Source organism: Phalaenopsis equestris, unplaced genomic scaffold (genome assembly GCF_001263595.1).
Source record: "Phalaenopsis equestris unplaced genomic scaffold, ASM126359v1 Scaffold000301, whole genome shotgun sequence".
In the NCBI taxonomy this organism is placed as follows: domain Eukaryota; kingdom Viridiplantae; phylum Streptophyta; class Magnoliopsida; order Asparagales; family Orchidaceae; genus Phalaenopsis; species Phalaenopsis equestris.
In genome coordinates this window covers 858687-871918 of record NW_018164743.1, presented here as the reverse complement: position 1 = coordinate 871918, position 13232 = coordinate 858687, and the positions used below count along the sequence as shown (strand labels likewise).

Below are 13232 nucleotides of genomic sequence, written 5' to 3'. Positions count from 1 at the left end.
GACACTCAACTTAAAACTAACATTAAGTTAAGAAATAATATAACATAATTCAGCATAAATCTTGACTTTAAAATAATAATTATAAATTAAAATCCAACATAAATAAAATAAAATCTAAATTTACACAAAATAAATAAAAGAAATAAGCTAAAAGTGAATTCTTTGAAATTAAATCAAATAAAACTTAAAATTGGAATTAACAATTTTTTTTAATTAAACTTGGAGAAAAGACAGATTAAAAAAATTTGAAATTGAAGAGTGTTTACATATGTCCCACTTTTAGTTACATGAGTATGCAAATACGTATAGATTGAGTGCTATGTGTATGAATGCTCCTAAAATTAAACCTACCTAAGATATGAACTAAAAATGTGAGCATGAATTTCAGCCTAAGTAATTTAACCTAAATATTTGGTTAATACTGAACAAAACTAAATAGAAAACCTCAAACTCACTCTCGTATACATATACATATACAGACGTATATTTATGCACATATGTTAAAAAAACCTCTATGACGCAACCATAACATAGCTTCAATTAAACTAGAAATGCAAACACACATCATTTATTTATATTCTAGCTTTCCTCTGAAGTTGGTCGGCTCTGCCTCTGATTTCTTGAGTATCAACATTCTTCACACCATGACTGAGTTACACCTCGATCATCTACAATATGTTTCCTCCATCCTTTCTAAAGTTGAGATGTTTAATTACAAATCCCTCCCAAACCCCATATCACATCCTACAAAACTTCCCTATGATTCCCAGCAACTGATCCTCAACACCAAACTATATCACCATCCTGTTGATACACTACAATACCATTACAATAAATAGGTTGGATATTTCATTTGTTGTAAAAAATCTAGCCCAACATCTTCAAACCCCCCAACTTTAAATTTCCAACAACTTAAATGCCTCCTCAAGTATATGAAATGCGGCCTTCAGTTCAACCTTCCACTACAACCCAACTCACTTCATTTACCTACATATGCTGACTCTAGTTGAGCAAGTGACTCCTCTAATCATCACACAATCACTGGCTATGATCAAATGGAGAGTTAAAAAGCAACATATAGTTGCTCGTTCCTCCACTGAAGCAGATTATTAAGCCATTTCTTTTAAAACCCCTCAAGTAGCATGAAACTGAGTATTTAAATGATGAGAAACAATCACTGGCTATGATCAAATGGAGAGTTAAAAAACAACATATAGTTGCTCGTTCCTCCACTGAAGTAGATTATTAAGCCATTTCTTTTAAAACCCATCAAGTAGAATGAAACTGAATATTTAAATGATGAGAGGCCTTTTGGAGTAATGGTGAAATATTGATAGAAACTCCAAAGTTAAGTGTGCCCGTGTCAGAGCATTCCTAGGATGGATGACCTCCTGGGAAGTTACACTTACAGGGCAAAATCATGTAGCCATTGGGCCAAAACGTACAATATCTTGATGGTTAAAGAGTTCAAGCTGTTAAAAATAGTGTCAATGCATTACACTTAGGGGTGTAAACCAGCCTAAATATTGTTCATGCTCAGTTCGTTCAAATATTTTTTTTCTAAAATGAGCTCATGCTCAAAATCTCTCGTGATTAACCAATTTGTAATGCATTTAACTAAATTTAAAAAGAACTCGTGTTTCGCTCGAATTTGAATTCAAGCAGAGCATGTTTTACTTCTCATGGACACCCTAACACTTACTTTTTTTACTTTGAAAATTCACTTTTGATTTGATTTTAAAAACCAATGTCTTCTAAATATAAAACTACAAATATGGGACTAAATTTGGCTCGGGGACCGAGGGTAAAATTCTCACGACGTTTACACGCACACCTTCCAATTCTCATGTAATAACATATTCAAGAAACACATAGGGTGGCCATCAGCAGGACCTCAAAAATTCTAAAAAAATACCCTCCATAAATTTCGATCGCTTTAGGATTTAAGAAACATTTACGTTCATACCGGACAAAGCTTATGTACTTTTATATTTAACACTTAAAATTAAATATTTTTTATAATTATGCTACCCAAATAATATTTTTGAAAGAATAAATTTTAACCTTTTTTAATACAATAGAAATATATATAAATAAATGTAAATAAATATTATTATTTAATAATTTAATTATTTTGAGCCAAGGTGTGTTTATAAATCGAGCTAAAAAATTTGTTCTTCCTTGACATGCTTACTTGATGAACAAATCAAGCAGAAGCTATGCAACAAGCTGAACACAAGTTGTTTGAGGACGACGAGCTCTTTTGACAGCCCTAATTACACCAACCGGAAGATGAGAACTAAGTGTCATGTAAAATAAAGTGTTATGCAAAAGGAACCATCTGTTGAACCCAAGATGAGACAAAGTACTATATGGTGCAAGCCACTTTTAAATTTATAAGGGTCGCCTATAGAATCTTATCTGCATTGTGAATTGTTGAGAAAATTAGGGCGAAAAAAAATAGGAACGATACAAATCCAGAAGAACACAGAGATTTAACGAGGTTCGGCAAAGATGCCTACGTCCTCGGGTGCAGAGCAGCGAGTTCCTTTCAATATTCAGAAAAGATGTTACAGAATAGAGGATACCTCATGGGGTTACTAACATGTCTATTTATAACTCCAGGAATAAACCCTAGGCACAATATGTAATTACATCATTACCCATGTACCATACCGCAGGGCTTTGTCCCCGCATCCCAACCCACATAACTTCTCAATTTGGACAGATTCTTTCGCTCCGCTTCGATCCAGCGTCTGTCTTTATATGGTATATGAGTCATACCATAACAAATCTCCACCTTGGCGAATATCCAGCCCCTTAGGAGAAAAAATACCTGGGAGTTACACCTACATCACTGTGGGATGGGCCACCATGCTTTTCTAGCAACCGCAAATATTCAAAAAGTCCAAGCAAAGCAAGAGCTTGTTGATAGTAACTGGTTTGGTCAACATATCAGCTGCATTCTCATCAGTATGAACCTTCTGCAACAGTATCTCCTCAGAAGCAATCAACTCTGTGATCTTGTGATACCTAACATTAATGTGTTTGGTTCTCGCATGGTACACCTGGTTCTTAGCTAGATAAATAGCACTCTGATTGTTACAATGCAACCGAACTCCACCTTGCTCAACGCCCATTTCGTTTACTAGCCCAACAAGCCATAAGGCTTCTCTAGCAGCTTCAGCTACTGCCATGTACTCAGCTTCAGTTGTAGATAATGCCACAATAGACTAAATTGTTGATTTCCAACATATAGGCCCTTTACCAAGAGTAAACACATACCCAGTTGTAGACCTTCTGCCATCCAAATCACCTGCATAGTTTGAATCAACATGGCATCAACATGGCCCACAACTGAAGGATCATTCTGCTGACTGCAAAAAATAATTCCGTGTCCTACAGTACCCTTGAGATACCTGAAAATACACTTGACTACTTCCTAATGTCGCCTTCCAGGTTTAGCCATGTATTTGCAGACTTGACTAACAACATGAGCCAAATCAGGATGAGTACATACTATTGCATACATCAAGCAGCCAACTGCACTGGCATATGAAACCTTTGTCATGTCTTCAATTTTTGTATCAGTCTTAGGACACTGTTCTGACGAAAACTTAAAATGATTTGCCAAAGGAGTGCTTACATGCTTTGCTTTGCTCATCTCAAACCTTTCCAACACTTTTTCAACATAGCCTCGTTGAGATAAACTTAATCGTCTTGAGCCTCTGTCTCGATGAATCTCCATTCCAAGAATCTTCTTTGTAGGACCCAAGTCTTTCATGTCAAATTCCTGACTCAATAAAGCTTTCAAACCACAAATATCATTCATATTCTTTGCAGCAATCAGTATATCATCAACATACAGTAACAGAAAAATAATAGAATTATAGAAAAATAATAGAATTATCATCAAGGCTCTTCACATAAACACAACAATCATACTCACATCGCCTGCAGCCAATTTGCATCATGTAGGAGTCAAACCACTTGTACCATTATCTTGGAGACTGTTTCAGCCCATACAACGATTTCTTTAACCTGCAAACCAGATGCTCATGTCCAGGTTGAGTGAACCCTTCTAGCTGCTCCAGGTAAATCTGCTCCTCCAAGTCACCATGCAAGAAAACAGATTTAACATCCATCCGCTCCAAATGTAAATCCCAAATAATCTGGCTACTAATGCAAATACTGCCCTGATTGAAGTATGTATGACCACAGGAAAAAGATTTCATCATAATATATCCCCTTCTACTGTGAAAATCACTTCACTACCAGTCGAGCCTTGAACATTTCCCCTTCTTTTTCTGATACTGCTGGTTTTTTTTACACGCACTTGCCACCAATAGCCTTCTTTCCCTCAGAAAAATGAACTAGCTCCCAAGTGTAATTTTCCGCAAAAACTCCATCTCCTCAACCATTGCACCCATCCATTTCTCTTTCTCTTGGCTAGTGATAGCTCCTTGAAAAGCGGTTGGATCATCGCTGCTGATGAGAAGTGCACATGAGACTAAGTCTTCATAACTCAATCTGCTATGAGGCCTTACATTGGTGCGTCTCTGTCTATCTGGCTAGATTATAATTCTGCAGATCATCTGGAATAGAATCACCAGTTGTTGGATTTGAACTTTCACCTCTCTAAGAAGCTGCTGGGGTTGGATTTGAACTTTCATCTCTCTCAGAAGTTACTGGCTGCTGTTCTAAATTTATCTGCACTGCATCTGTAACGTAATTCTTCTTTGACACATTGTCTTGATTCTGCTGTAACATAAACTGCTCATCAAAAACTGCATCTCTGCTGATCACCATCTTCTTTGCAATCGGATCCCAAAACTTGTATCCTTTCACACCTTTCTTATAGCCCAGAAAAATGCATTTCTTGGATTTTGCATCAAGTTTTGATCTTTCATCTCCAGGTACATGCATATAAGCAGAACTTCCAAAAATCCGTAAATGATCAAATTTAACTGAATTACCTGTCCATACCTCTTGTGCGACCTTGCCATCCAATGATGCTCGGATTGATCTATTGATGAGATAACATGTCATATTTACAGCCTCTGCCTAGAAACTCTTAAGAAGCCCTGCATTCACTCTCAAGCACTTTGCCCTTTCAGTTAAGGACTTGTTCATTCTTTCTGCCACACCATTCTGTTGTGGTGTCTTCAGCACTGAAAAATACCTCTGAATCCCATGCTCCTCACAGAACTTCTGAAACTGCAAATCTGTGTACTTTGTGCCATTATCAGACCTTAAATACTTGATCTTCTGCCAGTTTGGTTCTCCACCTCAGCTTTCCACAGCTTGAATTTAGAGAAGACTTCGGATTTCTGCTTAAAAAAATACACCCAAACTTTCCTGAAGAAATCAACTTTCATGGAGAAATCATCAATAAAGGTAACGTAGTACTGAGATACTCCCAATGACAACTCCCTAGTAGGGCCCCATACCCATACACCAGAATGCACATAATCAAGAATTCCTTCAGTTTTATGCTTTCCAGTCATAAAACTGACTCTACTCTACTGACTCAAGTCTGTTTTCCAAGAACATAAAACTTAAAAATATCGAGTTTACTGCTTTTAACACCATGTAATAGGTTTCTTCTATGCAATTCCACCATCTACGTTCACTAAGATGACCCAGACGCATATGTCATAACTTTGTATTATCATCATCTGACTCCACAGAATGAACTCCACCTACAATTGCACTCCCCAACAGTTTATAGATATTACCGCAGTTAGCTTTTCTTTAATCACAGTCAGTGCCCCCTTAACAATTCTGATGGTTTCCCGATCCTCATCTGCCTTAGAAATAAATCCATTTCTGTGTAGAGTGCCCAAAGAAATCAGATTCTTCTTCAAATCTAGAATATGTCTGACATCACATAACGTTCTAACTGTGCCATCATACATCTGAATTCTGACTTCTCCAATACAAGTAATATTGCAGCATCTATCATCACCCAAATAGACCGAGCCAAAATTAGTTAACCTGTATTAAGTAAACCACTCTCTATTAGGTGTTATGTGATAAGAACACCCTGAATCAAGAATCCATGCGAATCTGCATCCGTGATCTGAGTTGATGAAACTGAGAGCATATCGCCATCACTGCAATCTGAATTATCATTCTGCACCACATTTACAGAGTTCGATGAAGTATCACATTTCTCCCCATTCTACTTCTTCAGCTTTGGACAATCTCTCTTCATATGACCTGGCTCCTTACAACTGTAGCAATGAATTGTCTTTTTGCCTTTGGACTTGAATCTGAAATTTTGCCTTCCAGAACGCTCCTTCTCTTTCTTTCTTCCCTGATCTTGCTTACCCTCAACATATAAACTGTCGCCGTGAGAGTTTTCCCCTATATTCTGCTTCCGTTGGTTGTGAGCCAACAACGCTGTAGTAATCTCATCAACCTTGATAGTCTCTTTCCCATTTGTCAGAGTAGTCACCAGGTGTTCATAGGAAGAGGGCAACGAACACAACAAAATCATCGCTCAACATTCATCCTCAATACTCACATCAAGTCGTGACAGGTATGTGATTATTTGATTGAAGCCATTGACATGCTGCACCAGATCAGATCTTTCTTGCATCGTCAACCCATACAACTTTTGCTTCAGATACAATTTGTTCGTCATAGATTTTGACATAAATTGAGTTTTCAATTTCTTCCAAATCTCTCCTGAAGATTTCAAATTCATCACGTGATACATAACTTCATCTGCCAGACATAGGCGTATAGTGGCTGCCGCTCGTTATTGCAATTCTTCCCAATCTTCATCATCCATGGCATCTGGTTTCATTGCCCTCAAGGCCTTCAAGGTTCCTTGTTGCGCCAACAGATCTTTTACCCTGATTTGCCACAATCTGAAGTTATCAGTTCCGTCAAACTTCACCATCTCAAATTTCGCACCAGAAAATGCCATCTGAAAATTAAACCTGCAACGAAACTGCAAAAAATTTCTCTACAAAAATCTTTGCTTAGAACTTTTTTTTTCTTAAAAGAGGAAAGAAAAAAATTTGAAAAAATTTAGCAAAAAATTTCCTCTCCACCTCCAAGAAAAAGAAATAAATATTTCATTTATTTCCTCTCTTTATCCATCAAAGGAAACCCTTGATTAAATTTGTTTAATTTGATTTAAATCAATTTAATTAAAAAGCTTTCCTTTTATTTTTTCTTCCTTTCCGCGGGCCAAGGGAAAAACCTCCAGCAATCAATTCCTTCCAGCGAAGCTTGATTAAAGCTTTCCTTCTGCAACCTATCAAAGAATATCTCCTCTGTCTCCGGGAAATCAAAGATTCCTTGATTCCTTCCTTCAAAGGTCCGCAAGCCAGTCACCAATAGAAAGTTCCAAAAATTGCCTCCGCTCCTTTCCTTTTCTGTCCGATCGCGTCTCCCGCAAACCGCCCGAGCCTTTTGATCTTTACGAACTCGCCGGACCAGAGCCTTCCGGTCGTCGCCGAAGAAGCCCTCTGGTTTGCGTGCCCGAAATTGCCTTCCTCCTGCGTTGCGAAAGAGCCCCGATCCAAAACCACTTCGCTCGAAAACCTCCGCCTGCGTCGTACAAGATCTGCCGCTCGAAGTTCGCAGATCTCGCCTGTTTGGTGGAACTCCGACAGAAGCTCTGGCAGAACTTTTGCCGTTCCTGCCGCCGAAAAAAATTTTCTTCAAATCTTCTTTATTCTTGTGCCGCCGAAAAAATTTTTTTCCCCTCGAACTTATCTCTGATATCACTTGTTGAGAAAATTAGGGCGAAAAAAATAGGAACGACACAAATCTAGAAGAACACAGAGATTTAACGAGGTTCGACAAAGATGTCTATGTCATCAGGAGCAGAGCAGCGAGTTTCTTTCAATATTCAGAAAATATGTTATAGAATAGAGGATACCTCCTGGGGTTACTAACAGACCTATTTATAACCTCAGGAGTAAACCTAGGCATAACATATAATTACAACATTACCCCTGTACCATACCGCAGGGCTTTGCCCCTGCACCCCAACCCACGTAACTTTCCAATTTGGACAGATTCTTCCGTTCCGGACAGATTTTTTCGTTCCGCTCCGCTTCGATCCAGCGTCTATCCCTATATGGTATATGAGTCATACCATAACATGAATAATTATGAGTTATGAGAACGAGAACTGACCCCTATATGGTATATGAGTCATACCATAACATGAATGATTATGAGTTATGAGAACTGATGAGAATGTCAGATATCTTATGTGGGGGAGATTGTGAAAACCCTCAAGTAGAATGAAGTTGAACTCATAAACATTGAAGCGCCTTTCAATGTTACGGTAAAAGTCTGATATAAACTCTAAAGTTAAGCGTGCTCATGCGAGAGCACTTCTAGGATGGGTGTCCTCCTAGGAAGTTACACAAACGGGATAAAATCATTATTTCATTTGGCCAAAGTGGGAGTTTCAGCTGTTAAATTGCCATTGGAGCCACACATGGCATTTGGTTTTATCGCCTCTTACATGAACTTTCAAATTCTCTTCTCATCACTAAATCTCATTCATTATGATATTCCTGCCATGATTATAGCAGACACTCCTATTTTTTATGCCAGAACCAAACACATCGAAATGGATTATCACTTCATTCAAGAAAACAGAAGTCCAAAGAAATTGATATTGCATATATCAGCAAGAAGTTTGCTTTTTAGTCTGCTTGATCTCGAAGTTTAAACTCCTATTTTTCACAAGTAACTTCGTGGCAAGAGAATATTGAAAGAGACATTAAAACTCCACTTTCATAGTCTATCCTCTTCATATACAAGATTATTGGGCCTCCGAGAAGCTTTTAATGCAAAAGAACTCTTAAGAATAAAATAACTACAAACTTTTTAGAAGAGTAATTTTGGTTTACACAATCTTACCTTAACAAGGAAATATATCACCTTCTAACCAAAAAAATCTATTAATAAAAAAAAGAAAATAAAAATACAATAGCAATTACAAGATTTCTTACTATTTCACAAGATTGAAGCATATTCTTCTACTGCATACTGTATAGAGCGTCCCTCCAAGTGCCTATGAAAAGTCTCTATAGCCACCATAACATCCTTAGACTGTAGCTGCGACAAAGCACCAACAGTAAAAACATGAATGCTCCCACCAAGCTCTACAGAGCTCCAACCAGCTCTCGTACTAACACCACTATTCTTCATCTTTCCCATCTTCCATTTCTTCCCAAAATATTAGATACAAGAATGTAAAACCCATCATTTTCTGGATCACATTCGAGTGCTCTATGTCCAACATATTCTCCCATCTCAACATTACTGTGACTGTAACAAGCACCAAGCAAGGCCCCCCAGATTCCTCCATCAGGCTGAACAGGCATGGAGAGAATCATAGCTTCAGCCTCCAAGAGATTACCAGATCGGGCAAGGACATCAATCATACAAGCATAGTGCTTCAAATTTGGAGTAAAGCCATAATCTTTCATTCTGAGAAAAAGTCTCCTCGCCTCTTCAACAAATCCGACATGGCTGCAAGCCCAAAGAGCTGCGAGGAAGGTGACTCTATTTGGTTTTATACCAGAACTCTCCATTTCTCTGAAAACCTCTAATGCTTTCTCAGCATCCCCATGGATGCCATAAGCCGAAATCATCGCATTCCATGAAATGACGTCCCTTTCGGGCATGGAGTCGAAGAGAGCCCTTGAAGTTTCGAGATGTCCACACTTTGCATACATGTCAAGCAAGGCTGTGCAAATAGAGACCTCACACTCCAAACCCATTTCTCTTATGAAACCATGAATCCGTTTTCCGAAATCAAGAGCAGCCACATCCGAGCACGCTGAAATAACACTTAATAATGTTGAAGAATTTGGTTTCATTCCTTCGAAAATCATTTGATTAAAAAGGTTTAATGCATCACCAGAATGACCGAGATGATAATAAGCTGAGATGAGAGCATTATAGCTGACAATATTTCTCTCTGACCTTTGAAATACCCTCTTTGAAAGGATTAGCTTTCCACATCTACCATATAAACAAATCAATGAATTGGAAATGTAGTCCTCCTTATTAAGGGAGTTCTTTATTGTGTAGCAATGGAGGGACTGGCCTAACCGGAATGCATTTAATTTTGAACACGAAGACAAAAGATGTACCACTGTATTTTGATTAATATTAACTCCTAGGCCATAAAACTGCATTTCTCTAAACAAATCCAAACATTTTATGTCCAAACCAATCTTCTCATACTCGCCAATCATTAAATTCCAGGTTTCTGCACTCTGCCGGCCCATGAAACTAAAACAAGTTTCTGCTGTACCCAGTTGCCCAAGCTTACAGTACATCATCAGTAAGGAACAAACTACTGGTTCACTGAATCCAAAATTTTTTCTCAGGATAATTGCGTGGAAGGCCTTCCCTCCATGAACACAGCAACTATTGGCGAATCCCAGAAGCATGCAACTCAACGAAACACCATCAAGTTCAATCTTTGAATCTATCATCCCTTGGAAAAGCTTCAAGCACTCAATAAAAAGGCCTTTTTTAGCATAAACAGACAAAACCTCAGTCCATGAAACAGTATCTCTTTCAGGCAATTCCTCAAATGCAAGGACAGTTTCTTCAAAGCTTTCACACTTGGCATACATGGAAAGCAGGGATGATCTCACTGAAGACAAGCAACCAGATCCAGTTTTTAATAGAAACCCATGAAGACACTTTCCCCCAATCAATGCCCCAAGATTAGCGCAGGCCTGCAGTCCACCGTCCAACGTACGAGAATTGGGCGATGCCCCCTCATATTTGCCTAGACGATGCATCTCCGAAAGACAAATTAAACCAAGTTCACTGTCCCCATTCCTCACACAACCTATGATTAGCGCTGTCCAAGCAACCACATCTCTTTCAGAAATTTCATCGAACGCCTTAAAGGCATCCCCAATAATCCCGCATTTTGAGTACATGAATATCAAAGAGGATCCAACAGCACCAGATTTACCAACCAAAAGCCCATTTTGAATACAAATTCCATGCATGCACGACCCTATATAAAGCAAGCGAAGCTCCGCAGAAGCTGAGAAGACCATGGGGAATGTGAATTGATCAGGAGGCACGCCAGCTGCGAGCATTTGACGAAAGAAAAGAAGAGAAAGGGTGTAGTCAGCATTAGAGAAGTGCGCTTTGATGATGGAGTTCCAGAGGAATTTATCTTTCAGATTTTGTGGAATGGATGAGGAGAAAACGCCAACAGCGAAGTCTGGGCGATGAAGCGAGGCGTATAGAGAGATGAGCTTCGCTGCCAGGAATGGGTTGGATGAGTGACCGGAGGTGATGGCTGCGCCGTGATGGAGGAGGACGGAATGATGGTCTTGAACCGCGGTGGAGATAAGGAGATGGACAGAATTTGGAGGGAGGCAGGAGAGGGAGGAGGAAGCAGTGCAATGAAGGTGGAATCCTGGGACGAGAGCAATGATATTTCGTAGAAGTTTGGGTTTGTAACAGAGCATGATATGATGTGGCCATATGGCGAAGCAAACTTCGAATTCATACAACGGCTATTTGAGAGAAAAATTTGGAGAGGTTATATTCGAGTTCTATCCGCATTATATCCGCGTTATATCGTCTATAATCTCGATATAGCCTCTATATAACCTACCTATAACCTAACAGAACTTACAAATAAGTTTCGCATTTTTGTTTTCACATATTATAGTTTACCTGTAAGTTACATGAAAGTTACATAGAAGTTACAGGGAATACAACGCGAATATAATGTCAATATAACGCGAATATAATCTCCATTATGTACGCAGCGCTGCGTACGTCTTACGTACGCAAATTTTTTACCTATTTGAGACATTTTAAAAGTTGAAACTAAAAATTCGTTTGAAAATTGGTGTTTTTTAAAATTGATTAAATTATATTTGAGCCCCACATTAAATTTGAAATTAATTTTGAGTCAATGTAATTTTGGTCAGCTCAATAAAATTTCAAAATTAATATGAAATATTTAACCCATTACAATAATGCAAAAATGAGAACCATGTAAAACAAGCAGGAATAAAACAATGACGTTCTCCTCAACTTATAAAAGACCTGTCCTTAAAATTTAGATTAAACACATAAATTATAGGTAATAAATCTGGCATACATTTCTAGAGTCTAGAATATATTTATATCAATAATAGAAATATTCAATCATAAAATTAAGCATATTACATAAAAATGAGGTGAAGAATAATTCCATGAGGACATCAGTTATATATTTCACATAATACATCAAAAGCATATTACAAGCATAAAATGAGAACCATGTAACAAGACCACTTGAAGTGAAGCTTAATAAGAAAATCCATGGTTGCATAACCTTTCATTCATACAACATTATATAGAGAAGTAAAATTTTCTTTACCATCAAATGCTCAAAAAATTAAAAAAATAATAATTAATTTAAAAATTACAGGATGAATTGCATGATATAACATTGCACATCCTCACAAACAAAATGATTTCTTAGCAAGCAAGTTTAAGACTTGATATATATATATATATATATATATATATCATTTATATTAACATATTCTTCATGTCTTCTTCTCTTTTTTTATCTGCAATATACGACAAATAATTCTGAGCACTACTCCAAACTCCATCATAAAGAATGTTGAATTTAAATTTGTTCATAAATAATAGCTCAACCTTACTAACAAAATTGATTGAGATATAAGATCAAGTATAATGGAGAAATAAAAGAAGAGTTCATAGAGATGCTTTGTAATTTCTTATTACAAGAAACAATAAAATACAACTAATATTGTCATAGGACTTTCCTATGACCTCTTATTTGAAAGTAAGAGTTGAGGTATAACCCTATAAAAAGGTTACATTTGAGGAAATGAAATGAATTACATGATATAGCTCAATAAAAGTTGTCCATCAAAATGAAGATTCATTTGGCCCTTTAATTGTGTTAGATATTTATTAATACTTTTCAAAAGGAGGAGTAAAGCCGCATAGTCAATAGTCAACTTACCATTCGTTGACCGAGGAGTGCCCAATTGAAGTCTTTCTATAATGACTTCTAAATTAAGAAAAATTCAAACTTATATTACGATTTGATTTCATTAGGTTTGAAATGACTTCAATAAATTTGGTTTCATTACTTTGAATTTAACGACGTGAAAGACTTGATATATATATATATATATATATATATATAAAGGCCTTATGTATTTTATTTTATTTGCTTG

The 13232-nt window shown here is 37.3% G+C and overlaps 1 protein-coding gene across 1 annotated transcript; it reads right to left on the bottom strand.

Moving 5' to 3' along the window:
* Nucleotides 1–9185: 9185 nt before the first annotated feature.
* Nucleotides 9186–11523, bottom strand: LOC110025514 (pentatricopeptide repeat-containing protein At4g39952, mitochondrial). Its single transcript, XM_020726045.1, has one exon. The coding sequence runs from the start codon at nt 11487–11489 to the stop codon at nt 9186–9188; it is 2304 nt and encodes a 767-aa protein (XP_020581704.1). The 5' UTR covers nt 11490–11523.
* Between the last annotated feature and the right edge of the window lie 1709 nt (nt 11524–13232).